The 16,814-nt window shown below is 45.3% G+C and overlaps 2 protein-coding genes across 2 annotated transcripts in view; one reads left to right on the top strand and one right to left on the bottom strand.

The window, feature by feature from the left end:
• CHRNA5 (cholinergic receptor nicotinic alpha 5 subunit) overlaps positions 1-16,814 on the bottom strand; it is a 44,201-nt gene that overhangs the window by 19,098 nt on the left and 8,289 nt on the right. The gene's annotated exons all lie outside the window — the stretch shown is intronic.
• Positions 1,877-3,112, top strand: LOC122894030 (non-histone chromosomal protein HMG-17-like). The gene is made up of 2 exons (XM_044231378.1): positions 1,877-1,893; positions 2,851-3,112. The coding sequence occupies exons 1-2, from the start codon at positions 1,877-1,879 to the stop codon at positions 3,110-3,112; spliced, it is 279 nt and encodes a 92-aa protein (XP_044087313.1).

The raw sequence follows: 16,814 nt of genomic DNA, 5'->3' as shown, positions 1-16,814 counted from the left end.
CAGAGCCCCCAGCTGCTTCTGCCATGTGGGCAGACCAGGCCAGGAAGAGGGACCCTTCCCAGCCACGGGGGACCCTCGTCTCAGACTTCCAGCCTCCCAAGAGTCTGTTGTTGCCAAGCCACCCTGGCGGCCGTAAGTTGTTCCGCAGCCCAAGCGACTGGAGACCACGTGTGAGGACTGAACAGTCGCCGCACCGCTCTGCGCGGGCATCTTTCACCAGCGAAGAGGCTAGAGTGTGAGAGGCTCTCATCGGCCCAGGATCACACAGCAAAGGGCTGGGCGGCCGACCTGGAACTCTTTGAAGCCAGATTAATCTCCAAACCCCGGGTTTTTCCTCCTCAACTGATTCCACCTCCGTAGGGTAAGCATGGCTTAGCAGAACTCTGCCACTCCGGTAGGCTTCTGGAGGTCATGGAAAGGGAGAGGAGGAGGTCTTTATGTGTTAAATGTTAAGCACTAACATACGTACTGATAGAGAGAGACCTCTCTTTTCCTTGTCACAGATACGATCCCACCAGGGAGAGGCCCTCCTGAAGCCTGCAGTCCCGGGATCTGATGAAGAAGGACCCTACTGCTCTCAAATGCGGGGAGTAGAGACGCAAAGTATTACTGCCTTTTTGAAATATACCCTTGTCATATTTTACCCTTGCAAAATTTATCAAAAAGTATATATTCCCTTGGTCCGGCAACCCCACACCCCACTCCCATAACAATATAGGCACCAACACGTTAGGGCACCCTGGTAAGGACGGTGGCCTCCGTACACACGCTAGGACATATCTGGGAACCACAGAGCCAAAGAGAGCGGGTCACATCCATGACACCCGTGACACAGTCACTCCATGGTGTACAGAGGTGCCAAGGCCAGTTTCTTCAACAAACAGTGTTGGGAAAACAGGATACCCACACACAAGAGAAGTTGACCCCTAACTGCCCTCCATGCCGTATACAAAAATCAACTCAAAAATGGATTTCAAATGTGAGAACTCAAACCGGACAGCCCCAGGAAGAAGACAGGGCAAAAGCTTCCTGACACTGTACTCTGTGATTTCTTGGTTTTATGACAACAAAAACATGAGCAACAAAATCAGAAATGGACAGATGGGAATACCTCTAACTCAAAAACTTGTCTGCATGGGTAGGGGGTAAGCCTGCTAGTGCCCAAGGGGACACGCTTGTAACAAGCCGTAAGTAAGCCATGCAGATCCGAAGCACAGTGTGAAGCTTAGAGAAAACAGCACTGCCCAGTAATTATGTAACGTGAGCATCACTGCTACAATGGCAGCCCCATTACCATACAGAAATGCCTCAAAGCATCATACTGCACACCTTCAACTTATGCAATGGTACATGTCAAATTCATTCAATAAAAATAAAGACCTTTTTAAATTTTAAAAATTAAACATCAGAGGACACAATCAACAGGAAGAAAAGGCAACCTAGGGAATGGGAGAAAATATGTACATATCATATGTCCCATAGGAGTTCATATCTAAAATAGAAAACAACAGCAACAAAAACCAAATAATCCAATTTTTTAAAAATAGGCAAATAGACATTTCTCCAAAGATGACATTAAAGGGGTACCTGGGTGGCTCAGTGGGTTAAAGCCTCTGACTTTGGCTCAGGTCATGATCCCAGGGTCCTGGGATTGAGCCCCGCATCGGGCTCTCTGCTCAGCAGGGAGGCTGCTTCCTCCTCTCCCTCTGCCTGCCTCTGCCTGTTTGTGATCTCTGTCTGTCAAATAAATAAATAATCTTTAAAAAAAAAAAAGATGACATTAAAATGGCAGCAAGCATGTGAGAAGAGGCTCACTGTCACTGCTCATCAGACAAATGCGAGTCAGAATCACCAGGTGTCACCCACACCCGGTAGGATGGCTACTAGTGAAAAGTAAACAACCCGAAAATGTGTTGCAGGGAATGTGGAGAAGTTGGAGCCCTTGTACCCTGTCAGGGGAAGGTGAAATGATGCAGCGATGTGGAAAACAGTATGGAGTTTTCTCAAAAAATTAAAAACAGAATTACGATATCGTCCACAAATCCCACTTCTGGGCATATACCCCAAAGAAGGGAAAGCAGGGTCTGGAGAGGTGTTTGCACACCCATGTGTGCAGCAGCATCATTCTCAACAGCCAAGACATGGAGGGACTCAGATGTCCCCCTGCAGATGAAGATGCACAGAACGGGGGATGCACGGCCTGGAATATCACTCAGCCTCGACCAGGAAGGACATTCCGACACCTGCGACGATGTGGACGAGGCCTGAGGACATTGTGCTCAGGGAAATAGGCCAGTCACATAAAGACAAACACTGCATGATTCTACTCAGACGAGGTCTCTTGAGTGGTCAACGCACAGAGACAGGAAGTAGAATGTGGTGATTGGGGCAAGGAGGGGGGCAGCGGGAGAGTTTCTGTTCCGCGGGTAGAGAGCTTCAGTGTAAGATAAAAAAAAAAAGTTCCGGGAGATGTGTGACACAACTATGTGAGCACACTTAACACTCACTACTGAACCACACACTTAAAAATGGTCATGATGGGGACGCCTGGTTGGCTCAGTCAGTCAAACAGCTGCCTTAGGCTCAGGTCATGATCTCAGGGTCCTGGGATCAAGGCCCACATTGGGCTCCCCACTCAGCAGGGAGCCTGCTTCTCCCTCTGTCCCTCTCCCAACCCCCTGCTTGTGCACTCTCTGTCCCTGAAATAAATAAATAAAGTCTTTTTAAGAAGTGGTCATAGGGAGCAGTGTGAAGAAGAGACGAGAATGACCCGCGGACCGGCCAAAGCCTGCGCGCCGCTGCATCCCCGCGCCCAGTGCTTACGTCCCGCCGCCGTCGCCACCATCCCAGGAGCAAGGCCGAGAGGGAGGCTAAAGGAGATAAAGCCAAGGTGAAGGACGAGCCACACAGAAGATCTGCAAAGTTGTCTGCTAAACCTGCTCCTCCAAGGCCAGAGCCCAAGTCTAAAAAGGCCCCAGCAAAGGGAGAGAAGGTACCCGAAGGGAAAAAGGGGAAAGCTGACGCCAGCAAGGATGGGAATAACCCTGCAGAAACCGGAGACGCCAAAACAGACCAGGCACGGAAAGCTGGAGGTGCTGGAGATGCCAAGTGAAGGGTGTGCATCTTTGATAACTGTGTACTTCCGGTGACTGTACAGTTTGAAATACCATCTTTATCAAGTTTTATAAAAATGCAGAGTTTTGTTTTACTTTTTTTTTTTTAAACTATGTTGTTAGCACACAGAACACTTCATTGTTCTTTTGGGGAAGGGCATATGTCACTAATAGAATGTTTCTGAAGCTAGATGGACACAAGGGGAAAAACACCTTTCCCTCCTAGTTTTGAGAAACTTCCTCTTGGCTCCCAGGAGGAGGGGTTCCTTGACGTTGACACACATGAGCCTGGGCACAAATCCCTTGCTGGTGTGGAAAAAACTAAAATTCAGTTTTTATGTCCTCCTCTCCCTCTCTGCCTTCAACATAGACTTGACTCCCTTAAACCCAGAGATCTGTTGAAACCTGACCCCCAAGACATGGTTCCCAGTATGTCAGGCAATCTGGACTTGACTAAGTGTCACCACTGAGATGGCGTCCCTCAAAAGAGTTCCTTTTTTAGCTCATGGATCTTCAGATGGATAATCCTGCCATTTTCATATCATTTCCTGAAAGTCAGGATCGGCTTGTGAAAAGTTGTTAAACAACATGCTAAATGTGAACTGTCTGCCCTCACTCTAAACCTCCCTGCTCCGAGCATCACATGAAGACTGCACTGGGTTTCAGAGTGGCTTTCTGATTGTGGTAGTCCATTGAAGAAGGGAGTTTGAAAGCTGTTGTATACTGTTAACGATCGTCTGCCCATGTCCTGCCTGAAATACCATGATTGTTTATGAAAAGTATCTTTAATAAAGCTGGATGCAGTTTGAAAAAAAAAATTGTTTATGGGGGCACCCGGGTGGCTCAGCAGGTTAAGCCTCTGCCTTCAGCTCAGGTCATGATCTCAGGGTCTTGGGATTGAGCCCTGCATCATGCTCTCTGCTCAGCAGGAAGCCTGCTTCCCCCCCTCTCTCTCTTCTTGCCTCTCTGCCTACTTGTGATCTCTCTCTGTCAAATAAATTAAAAAAATCTTTTAAGCAATTATTTTTTAAAACTCTAATTGAAACTATCACCTACACAAAAGACATCTAAACTTTCAAACAACAAAAAAAGAAGTTTATAATAAGTCACGTCAAATAAAAACCTGACGAGACACAACCAAACGCTTATAGGGATTTCCATGTGGTACTGGTAAAGGGAAAAAAGAAACTACAAAAATCCCTATTTTTGTAAAACAATCAAAGATTGAATTTATTTAGCTGTATGATTGTATGCGGCAAAGAAAAAAGCTGGATGTGCGAGATGATCCCGCCATAGCTCATTACTAAGGTCCAATTCTTCAGTAAAAACACTATTTCACTTTTATCCTAATAAATAATTTCTAACATTTACCGAAAATTTGCACTTGGCCTGCGTGGAGAGCACATATTAATTGTGGGCAAGTTTAAGAAACCTGTAGCTTGTCTGGAGAGTGTGGCTGCTTGAGAATTACTGTTTAAATTTGGTGTGTTTGCCCTCCCCATCACTTCTGTCTACCTCCTTTTCTGACCTTGACTCCTTTTTGTCAAGGGGGAAGAGCACATCCTGCCCTTCAAATGCCCAGCTCTGCCTATTCAAGATACGACTGGGTCAGTGCGCTCGGCTACCTGCAAACGCTTGAAGTCAGAAAATGGCATTGTCAGTATCACAGCGAAACCTCTCAAATCCCGCAAGTTGAAGGGCTGGGGTGAGCACCTGCCCCCTGGAACATCAGGGTGTCTCAGGGTGGAAAAGCACAGGGTAACCCCCACCCCCGTGCCCGTTTCGTCCTGAGGCGGCTGAGGGACACAGCCTGTACTCTGTCCCGCACTGACCCAGTCGGGAAGCACGTGGTCTCCACCAGCTGCTACCTGCGAGTGGGACAGTGTGTGGACGGGCACCCCAGGGCCACCCCAATTACTCGCCCAGCAATGCCCCCCCCACAGCCCGCAGAGCGGCTCTCAACAAACTCTTCCGATCCACGCCAGAGCTCACAAAACAATCCAAACTAAAACGAGCAGCTCTTCTTCCCAATAACAAATGTACCACGAAGAAGCTAGCAGACGATTCGTGCTATACGCTCATGGTTTTGTCGGACCAAAAAGCAAATGATCGGAACACACACGGGACAGTAACAGTCCCCACGTGGCGTGCTAGTGACATGACATCCAATGTGTCACTTGATGAAGGGGTTTTGTTATTGGTCACTTCTGTTTTCTCTTCACACAGAATAATTTTGTTCCTGGATTTGCGAATTCTTACCTGCAGCAGACCTTAAACCCAATCTTGTCACATAGAATTAATCCAACTTGGACTGATGTCTCTGGCATCTTGGTCTCTCTCTGACTTTGGTAACAAAATTTATAAATTTCATACTATGAAGTATTATGTTTATTCAAGGAAATAACTGGTTCACTATCTTTTGACAATGTCACAAGGGTGTTCTGGGCTGTCGTTGTTTGACGAAGTCTCACAATAAAATAACCCCAGGTGCTGGGGAAAGGATTCCTGAGAGGGTGAGACCTGATTTCCAGGTGATTGTGGTTTTGCTTTCCATCTTTGGGAGCACACGTGACGCCGCCGTATTAGCAGACTGATGGATCAGAACACATGCAGACTTAGACTGCATATGCGCACATATTTATGGCAAAATTCTGAATTGTACATTACTAGTCACTGTCACTCTTTTAGCACAGGTCTTTTTTATAGAATGGGATAAAAGCAACACGACAGTAATAAAAAAGTAAAATAAGCCAATGTCAATTAATCATTAAGTCATGTTATAATTATATCATTATTAAATATTAAATTAAATTTATTTAATTTCTATTACATCATATGACTAAATTATTAATCATTAAATTATTATTGTATATTAAATATATACTAAATATATATATTAAAGTAAGCAAGTATATTAAAGTATATTAAATCATGTAATTAAATCATTAAATCAATTAATTAAATCATGTGACAGCTAGCTGAACTTTGTAGCATTAACATGTCAGCTAAGACACTCGATTTATTCCGAGCACATTCCTTTGAAGGTAAATATTAAGAACACAATGGGACTTCCAAAGGGGATGAAAAACATAACTAATCTTACATTTCTAGTTTGCAAACAGTATGCAAAACAATGTAATTCCAGTGCTGGCCGCCTACAGATCTGAGAGACACCTGAAGTTTTCAGGACACATTTTCAGAAACACCAGTCCCACAGAGGGTCTTTCAAAACTGCTGGCATGGACACATTCAACCCCTGCTTTCACAGAGATTTTCTGTTTGAAGGCACCCAACAATCACTTTTAGAAATTTTTTAGGAGGCTTGTGAAAGGGCACTCAGCAATGGAGATCCTAGAAATTCTATTCTGGTTCTCCACATATTTATCCCAGAGAATCCCCAAAAGGTCATTTCCAAGGGCACTGGAACTAAAGTGAACCTAAGGAAAGACTGCTCATGGGGCATCCGAATCTCCCACACAGTCCCCGCCTCCTGTTCTACGCCCGAAGGTCCCATCTCTCAGCGACAAGGGACATTTCCCATTCAAGTCATTTAGTGCAACCACATGTAGTTCAAAGACATGTAGCCCTGCTCCTTAATTTCAGCACGGTGACGAGGGAGGACACTGCGAAGCTGAGAACCTTCCCCTGAGAGCTCGGCACCAATCACCAGATAACCTCTGTCGGCCACAATTACCTGGTCTCTGTGAAACACGGACATAGTAAAAGGGACCACAAACTCCACATGGACAAAACCAAACTCGTGACCTTCACCATAATGGTCCCTGACAGTACTGCCCGCTGCAGCCAGTGGGTCCACCATGTGCCTCCTTACAATTGTGAAACCTGAGTCATCTTGCGCATCCCTTCTCCCTCTCCCGCACGGACAATCCATCAGGAAAGTGTTGGGCTAACCTCTAAATATTTCCAAATCGATCCATTCCCTACCCCCAAGACTGGCACCAACCTAGCACAAGCTGTCTGCTTCTCTCATCAGGGTGAGAGCACGCCTACTGCCCTAAGCAGGCTCCTCGTCGCTTCTCAGTCCCCTCCAGTCGGTTCTCTGTGTGGATACCCAAGCGATCTCTCCAAACACAGATGCGGTGGTACCCCCTTGCTTAAAACTCCTCTATAGCTTTCCTTGTGGAAGACAGACCGAATCCTTAAGGTCAAATACTGCCCAGCTTCTTCTGGTGTGACTGTCCCCTTTGCTCTCTGCTCCAGCCATACTGATAGCTCAGCTTCTCAAGCCCACCGCACAGTTCCCTCCAACAAGGAGCGCTCCTCTACCCTGCCGGAGATGATCTCCCCTCCTCACCTCCCCTCCTCCTGCTCAGCCTCAGATCCCAGCTCAGGCATCATTCCTCAAGGCTCTTCCCCACTCCCCAAAGTCTCCACTGGGTTCCTCTGTATAAACCGTGTTCCTTACCTGCAGTGCAATGGTACAATCTTGGCTATATTTGATCCAGGTCTGTCTTCCCCACTGTGGTGTAGACCAAAGACAGGGGGTGTCTTGTTCACATGACCCCGGCACCTAACAACACGCTGGCACACAAGCGGCGCTCAGTGTGTGAAGCAGATGAAGGAATAAATGGGTCAGCACCCTGCGACAAGTCCCATTTATCTCTAATGATTCAGAATTTTGTCACCAGTTGTGAAGACACTGTCACGGGGCTGCAAGAGTTTACTCCTAAGGACTAAAGTCACCAGACACAGCCTCTTGAAGTTAGAGATCCCACAACCACTGCTTGCACATCGACTGGTTTTGACTAAAACTCCCCCAATAGCCCAACAAAGGTCATCGCCCTGCAGAGGACTCTGGGCGGTGGAACCCGGCAACAGCAGGTGGCGTGAGGGGTCGCATGGGATGCTCTCGACACAGCCACAGCGCGGTGACAGCTCAATGAGAAGCTTTCCTCAAGTCTGTACCCTCTAAAGCTAATAGTAATAATTAGAAAGTCAACCTGTGAAAAGTATCTCAGAAAAACAAAGGGAGCAAAGCAGTGGAACTTGTTCTAAAAATAGAGTAAGATCCAGACAAAACGCAAATGGGACAATCCTTCCAAAGTAAAGATACAACTAGCAAGGGGGAGACAAAACCGAATACCTAAAAGGTACAAATACGGATAATGGCATGAACACTTTGAAGGATTTAAATTTGGGTTTTACAAATTCCAATTTAACTCTGAATATCATGGCTCTAGAATTGTCTCACGTTGGGAGGAATTAGGAGAATGTGTTACGAAAAACCTTCACTTTCACAACAACTTCACTAAATAGTGAAACCACATACATTTTCCAAAAATGTAACCTTGCTCCTCAATTTTTAGAATGATGAATAGGACACAGAACTACAAAGCCGAGAGCCTTAATCTGAGGACTGGCACTAATTAGCTGTTAGCCTTCATACACCACAACTTCTAATCTATATGAATAAGGGTATCTGTTGGCAGATGTCTAAAATTGTGAAGTGTATGGCAAAAAAGACTCATCAACTCATTATTCTTAAATATTTTGTGTATATTTGAGTTTTTCCATTATAAAACATTAATAAAAGAATACCTTCAGCTTTGATGTCTTGCTGCTACACGGATAAAGTGAAACACAATGTATGTTATTTTACTAGGTCAGACAGTGCCAACAGTAGCTTAAAATGTTTTTTTAAGGGGCACCTGGCTGGCTCGGTCCATAGGGCATGTAACTCTTGATCTCAGGGTTGTGAGTTCAAGCCCCACGTTGGATGTGAGGATTATTTAAAAATAAATTTTAAATTTTAAAAATAAGTAAGATTTTTTTAAGGTCTTCTCCACTAAAGTCAGCACACAGCCAAAACGATAGCTAAGGATTTTAAAAACCTTATCTAGGAAGATAAGATGCAATAGGGCCCTTTACTGGCATTCCTCCAGGAAGAAACAGGATTCTCCTATCAAAAAGATAAGGATTTTCTTATCAAAAAGTGAACCAAAGGTGTTCTAAAATGAATGACAAGTATTAGCAGTCTTTTGTCAATTCTCATCTTAAGACAAATTAACAGACAACATCTGCCATAATTTTAGCTTTCATCTGCAAATTCTTAAATCTTCAGCATCTGCCCCAACCTGGGTGTATTAGAGCCTAACGTGGGGTATCTAGTTAAATTCCTTCACTCGCTCAGCCAACATTGAGCGTCCATGCTGGGCGCTAACAGTACAGGAGAAAGCACCAGTGCCTGCTTCCTGGGGTACACATGTCCACATTTACTTTCCCTTATATCACAATTGTGAGGTTTGTGGTGTGCGGAGAACACCTCACACTGAACAGCAGTCCCCAATACCATCAGGTGCACAACCTGCCTATTTGACCGTGACAGCAGTCCTGGAGTCTGACTCACGAGTTCCTGGCTCTGTGACATGGGCATTTGGGGCTCGGTCATTGTCATGGGGGCTGTCCTGTGCACTACAGGTTTGGCAGCCTCCCTGGCTTCTCCGCACAATGTGACAGCCAAAAATGTCTCCAGTTGTTGCCAAATGCCCCGCATTGGGGGTAGGAGGGGCGTTGCAAAACTACCCCAGGCTGAGAACCAGGGTCTAACCTGAGTAGCAGTGGTAGAACCAGGACCCAGGATCATTTTTGTTTTTTCTCAAAATAATACTTAAATTACAAAAGTAATACATGGGAGCGCCTGGGTGGCTCAGTGGGTTAAATCCTCTGCCTTCGGCTCAGGTCGTGGTCCCAGGATCCTGGGATCAAGCCCCTCTCGGGCTCTCTGCTCAGCAGGGAGCCTGCTTCCCCCACCCCCCGCCTGCCTCTGCCTACTTGTGATCTCTCTCTGTCAAATAAATGAATAAAATCTTTTTTTAAAAAAAGTTTCAAAAAGAAAAAAGTAATACATGATCATTGCCAGGATTCAAACCAGAAGCACATTACGAGTAGGAATTCTCCTTCCCCTCTCCCTTCCTCCAAAGGTAACCGCTGTGAAGTTCAATGTATAGACATTTTTAAATACACACACACAAAGAGCAAATGTCTTCCTCTTTGTAAGTTCTGTGACCGCTGTTTGCACGCCATCCTATGCGTCAGTATAAGCCTATCCTTCCCCACTCTTCCTTCACATGTGCGAAGTGGCCTGAGTTATGAGTCTATTATAGTTTAAGCTTTTACCGTTGACGGGCAGTGATACAGCCTTCAACCCCGGGTTATTTCTAACCAGGCTACCATGGGGAAAATGCTGTGTCAGCATCCTGCTACATCTATTTTCCATACTTATACAAGGATTTCTATGCCACTGACCTAGATCTGCTGAGTCAAGGGTATACATGTTTTAAATTTTGTTGGGTACTGCCTAGAGCCCCCCTTTCTTCGTCACCGGCTGCCAGAAGGATGAAATAAGAGAATGCCCCCAACGAGGCTTGCAGAAGTGACCTACAATGTGTTATGCATCCCCAGTCTGTGACTAAGGCATTACTGGGGCAGTCGATCCACTCTTCCAAGTCTCTTGGTATTGTTTAATTCAGCAGAAAGTGACTTATATTCCGTTTTTCAAAAGAATCTTCTCTGCAGCCATTCTCAGAGGGTTATTTTAAGCAACAGCAAGATCAAGCACTGAACGTAATCAATTATTTTGCAGAGGAGAAGAAATGTGTTCTGTATCCAACATTCCCAATGTGACAAATGAGTCTGCTTACCGATCACTATTTTAAAGGTTCCGGATAAAATGCAGGGGATTTTTTTCACTCCAGGATTTTCATTACATGTTCTATTGATTCTGAGAACAGAAGTATAGGACAACATTTCTCTGTAAGTGGTAAGCTTTAATAACCCTAACCTAACCTATTTCCGGGACTCTCAGAACACCTGTAGTAAGAAAACGACCTCCAGCCACGCTGAATTTAGGTCCAGTCAATAGTTCTCAAGGAGAAGGGGCACCTTCCCACACAAAAGACAGACTGAGCATCAGCAGATGAGAGCTCGCAGTCTGAATTTAATACCATTAACCTCTCAGCAGGCCAAGAGGGCTCTCTGGAGCTAGAACGTTCACAGCACCCTAACTCAAAACACCCAATGGGACACAAGGTTGCCTCCGTTCGCGACCATTGGGTGAACTTGGTAAGATTCTGGCAAACATCACCCTTAGAGTTGTTGGATTATAAATGAACACTAGGGCTGGAAGGACAGGCAGAAAAGGAAAGGAAGCTGTGATTTGTGGGGATGGAGGGACGGAACTTGTTCTCTGAGTTTCCATCGGTCTTACATTGTTGGGCTACAGTGCACTCAAAGTTCACTACTATTTCTGTAATTATTGCCATTGGCTCCTCTTGAAAATTCACCCAGCTGATATGAATGAGCGGACGTCTACAAGCGTGCGGTTCAGTGCGGAGCTCCGACAGCGGCATTCGCGTGCCTGAGCACCTGTTAGAAACTCGGAATCTCAAGCCGGCCTCCCGCTGCTGCACCAGCATCTGCGTCCTCACAACACCCCTGCGGGTTCCAGGGCACATGGTTTGGGAAGCTGCAGTCTGTAAGACTGACCGTAGTGACGCTCCAGGGGCAGGGGTGAGGGGAACAGCGCAGTCCCTTAAGGCACATCTGACTCTGTCTGGAGAGTGTTGGGTGGGTACTACAGGCATCATGGATAGAGGCCAGAAATGCTACCAAAAGATTCACAATCCACAGGACAGTGTCCCATAACAAAGATTTATCCAGCCCCAGTGGCAGGGGTTGAGAGACCCTAACTTGGAGAAAAAAGTTTTGCCCAATTCCATATAGACATTGTGGATCATAAAATAAAAAGAAATAAAAATAGTATCAAAAGTTTACACCGTGGGGTTCCAGCTCAAGGCAGTGATGCATGGGTGCCGGGTGGCTCAAGGTACTGATGGAGGAAGACCCGGAACTCAGCTCCTCCCACAAACACCGAGTCTACAACTACATACGGGACCATTTCCTCCTTCAAAAATCTAAAGGCTGGCAGAGTTAGGACTGCACATCAGGCAAATGAGAAAACACCACATCTGGCAGGCAGGACAGACCAGAAATCCCACCCCTGCAGAGCGACCTAAAACCAGGAGAAAACTCAAAACCCAGGGCTGCCCCTCAAGGAGCAAAGCGTTCAAACTCCTCAACCACCTTAACATTTAGAACCTGCAAGTAAGAAATGAGCCCCCAAAACATATCACTTTGAAAACCAAGAGGGCTCCCGTCCTGAGACCTGCGAGACTGTAACAATCTGGAAGCTCTTAACGGGGCTGAGGCACACACACTTACCTACCCCAGCTCAGAAGTAGCCCATCCCCGGGACTGAAAGTGAGGAAGCCTCACCAGCTGAAAACACTGGCCAAGGGGCAGGCAGCCGACGTAACCCGCACACTTGGCATCTACGGGAACTCTCTCCAGGGTGGGAGCCTGCTGGGCGCCAGCGTCGAGCTCTCCCGTTGCCATGACCCAGAGCCCCGGTACGTCCACGTGAACATGCATCTGGTCTCCTGATTTTTGTGGCCGCCTCCCGGGGGGATGCTTCTTGCCTGCCTGGCTCTAAAGACCGGTGGGGCTTGCGCTGGTTCCATGGGACTGTACCAGTTGGTGCCACGCGAAAAGGAGCTCACACCCCTGTCTTGTCGCCCTGACTTTTGTAGCTGCTGACAAGGGTCAGCTCTTCACCACCAAGTCCTGGTGGCCAGTGAGGCTTGTGCCAGTGGGTCCTACAGGACTGTATCCCCTGGAGAAAGAGTTTGCAAACAGCTACCACCCCCAGAGCACAGCAAGAGGCAACAGACCCAGGAGCTCCGTCTCTCTGCGAAGGAGGCCTACTGGCTCTGGCCCGCGGGGCAGATGTCTAGTTAAACTCTCATCGAGGGACTATGAACTTTTCCAGAGACCTAGAGAGTAGGCGCTCCCTTTGCTTTCTGCCTCTTTCACACTCCAGATGATCAGGGTCTTCTGGAAGGAGGCTTTACATGTGACTGGTGCCCTGTTTTTTTATATCTGGTTCCCCAGTTTTTGCAGCTGGGCCCAGAGGATGCCCCTTGGTGATACAGTTCTGGAGGTGGCTGGGGAGGGCTGGAGGGTGTTGCATTCCTGGGTCCCATGGGACTGCGGCAATTGAAGAGAGCTCTTGGCAGGCTGCCACCCCCACGGCACTGCCCAGAGAGAATACTGAGACAGACACACAGCCCCACCTCTCTGTGAAGTCTTCTTTGAAGGTGGCCTCTTTGCCTCTCCCAGAGCTTTGCCCTAAGGGCGGGCTTCAGGTCTGGCATGCACCTAGAGGACCACGGATGCTCTCAACAAACACAGGCTGTGGACGCCATCGTGGTGCTCTCCCTCTGCCCTGCTCCTATTGACCAGTATCTCCCAGGAAAGGGCTTATACACTGGTCTGGAGTCCCGTTTTTTTGCAACCGCTGCCCAGGGGATACTGCCAGATCACCTGGGCAGCAGGGCATTCTCTTGTGGCCCCACGGAACTGTGTATATTTAACACGCTTTTAGATTTTTAAGATTTATTGATTTATTTTAGAGAGAGAACAGGAGGAGGAGAGGAGCAGAGGGGAGAGAGAGACAGAATCTCTGGGGCCCAATCTCGTGACCCAAGATCATGACCTGAGTTGAAACCAAGAGTCAGATGCTCAGCCGGCTGAGCCACCCAGGCACTCCTATGTTAGCACGCTTTCAGTAGGATTCTTGATCTTGAGATTGTGAGTTCAGCCCCATGCTGAGCCTACTTTGAATGAATGAATGAATGAATGAAAGATAAAAGCTGCTACCTGAGGGTAGCTACCTGGCTACCAAACACCCTGAATCCAGGTACTAAATCCTCCCTTATGTATACTGGCAGGTCTTGGCACATCCTCACCTACCAGATGCTATTAAAAATATAACAGGCTACTTGGACATGCACAGAGGTTTGAGAGACAACAAAGAACTGGGACAGGGCTGAATGACCAGGTTTGCCTTCTATATAGGCCACTCCTTCAAGGCCAGAAGAGGCATATGTTTCAACTACAGAAACCAACACAGAGAGTCGAGCTAAATGAAGAAAGAGAGGGATATGTTCCAAAGGAAAGAATAAGATAAAACCTCAGGAAAAAACCTTCATGAAATGAAAATAAGTAATTTACCTGAAAACAAATTCAAAGTAACGGTCATAAAGATGCTCCCCAGACTGGGGAGAAGAATGAATGAACACAGCAAGAACTTCAGCAAAGATGTAGAAAACACATGAAGGTACCAAACAGAAGTCAGAATGAAGACCACAATAACCAAACTGAAAGAGACAGTTAGGAGTTCAACAGCTGATTAGATGAAGGAGAAGAGAGGATCTGTCAGCTTGAAGACAAGGCAATGGAACTCACCCAAACAGAGCAGCAAAAAGAAAAAAGAATTTTTAAAAGTGAAGATAAGTTAAGAGACCTATGGGACAACATCAAATGGACTAACACCCACATCACAGGGCTCCCAGACAGAGCAGAAAAAGCGAGAGATGTAGAAATCTTATTTTAAAAATAATGGCAGAGGAACATCTGGGTGGCAGAGTCAGTTAAACCTCCAGTTCTTGGTTTTGGCTCGGGTCATGATCTCTGTGATGTGGGATTGAACCCTGCCTCAGGTTCTGTGCTCAGTGTAGAGTCAGCTTAAGACTCTCTCTGTCCCAAAGGATGAATACCCAACTTTTGTAGCAACATGGATGGGACTGGAAGAGATTATGCTGAGTGAAATAAGTCAAGGAGAGAGAGTCAATTATCATATGGTTTCACTTATTTGTGGAGCGTAACAAATAACATGGAGGACATGAGGAGAAGGGAGTTGAGGGAAATTGGAAGGGGAAGTGAACCATGAGAGACTATGGACTCTGAAAAACAACCTGAGGGTTTTGAAGGGGCAGGGGTGGGAGGTTGGGGGAGCCAGGTGGTGGGTATTAAGGAGGGCACGTATTGCATGGAGCACTGGGTATGGTGCAAAAACAATGAATACTGTTACGCTGAAAAGAAATTTTTTTAAAAAGACTCTTTCTGTCCCTCCCCCCCTCTAAAATAAGTAAATAAATCTTTAAAAGTAAATAAATAAAGGCACCTGGGTGGCTCAGTAAATTAAGCATCTGACTTCAGCTCAGGTCATGATCTTGGGGTCCTGGGATTTCTCTCTTGAATACATAAATAATAAAATCTTTAATCAATTAATTAATTAATTAAAAGTGGTGGGAAAATTTCCTAACATGAGGAAGGAAACAGACATCCTGATCCAGGAAGCCCAGAAAGTCCCAAATAGGACCCAAAGAGATCCACACCAAAATACATTATAATTAAAACATCAGAAGTTAAAAATAAGAAGAAAATATGGAAAATGGCAAGAGAAAACAACTTACATACAAGTGAACCCCCATAAAGCTATCAGCAGCTTTTCTAGCAGAAACTTTGGCAGGCCAAAGAGAGTGATGTGATATATTCAAAGCGCTGAAGGGAACATTTTCCAACAAAGAAGACTCCACCCAGGAGAGTTAGCATTCAAAATTGAAGGAGAGATAAATGGTTTTCCTGACAACCAAATGCTGAAAGAGTTCATGACCACAATACCGGCCTTATAAGAAATGTTAAAGGGACTTCTTTAAGCTGAAAAGAAGGAGAACTAATTAATAACAAGAAAATATATGAAAGAATAAATCTCAATAAATCTACTGCAAAGGTAAATATATAGTAAAAGTAGTCAATCACTTACAAACCAGTATGAAAGCTAAAAGACAAAAGTTGTAAAAATAACTATGTTTACAATAATTAGTTAAGGGACACTGAAGACTAAAAAAATCAAAATGTGACATCAAAAGCATAAAACATGGGTCAGAGAAAGAGTAAAAATGTTAACCTTTTGAATGGGATCAAACTTAAGTTGTTACCAACTTAAAACAGATTGTTAAAGACATAGGTTGTTACATGTAAGCCTCATGGTACCCACAAAGCTAAAACCTATTATACACACAAGAAAGATGGAGAAAGGAATATAAATACACCACTAAAGAAAATCATTAAACTATGAAGGAAGAGAACAAGAGAGGAACTACAAAAATAGTAAGCAATTAACCAAACAACAATTAGTACGTACCTATCAATAACTATTTTAAATGTAAACTGATTAAATTCTCTAATCAAAAGGCAGAGTGGCTGAACGGTTTAGAAACAATGGACCCATCCATGTGCTGCCTGGGAGACACTCACTTTAGATGTAAGGACACACACAGATGGAAAGTGAGGACAGAAGAGATGCCATGAAGACAGAAACTAAAAACACACAGAGCAGCTATACTTCTCTCAGCCTTTAAACAAAGACTGTAATTAAAGACAAATATGGGGCTGCTTGACCGGCTCAGGTGGAGGGCCTGCAACTCTTGATCTCAGGGTTGTGAGTTCGAGCCCCACGATGGGCACAGCGTGTACTTTAAATAAATAAGTGAACAAAAAATTTTTAAAAGACAAACATGGTTGATACATAATGATAAAGAGGACAATCCAAAAAAAAAAAGTATGTGATATTTATTAAGATTCATTCACTCAACTTGGGAGGACCTAAATATACAAAGCAAATATTAACAGATCTAAAAGGAGACATAGATAACAATATAATGATAATAAGGGATTTGAATACCTCACTTACATAAATGGCTAGATCATCTAGACAGAAAAGCAACAAGAAAATGTCAGCATTAAAGGACACATTAGACCAGACGGACCTAGATATGT

The sequence above is a fragment of the Neovison vison genome, chromosome 13 (assembly GCF_020171115.1).
Source record: "Neovison vison isolate M4711 chromosome 13, ASM_NN_V1, whole genome shotgun sequence".
Taxonomy (NCBI): domain Eukaryota; kingdom Metazoa; phylum Chordata; class Mammalia; order Carnivora; family Mustelidae; genus Neogale; species Neogale vison.
This window is presented reverse-complemented; position numbering and strand designations above follow the sequence as displayed.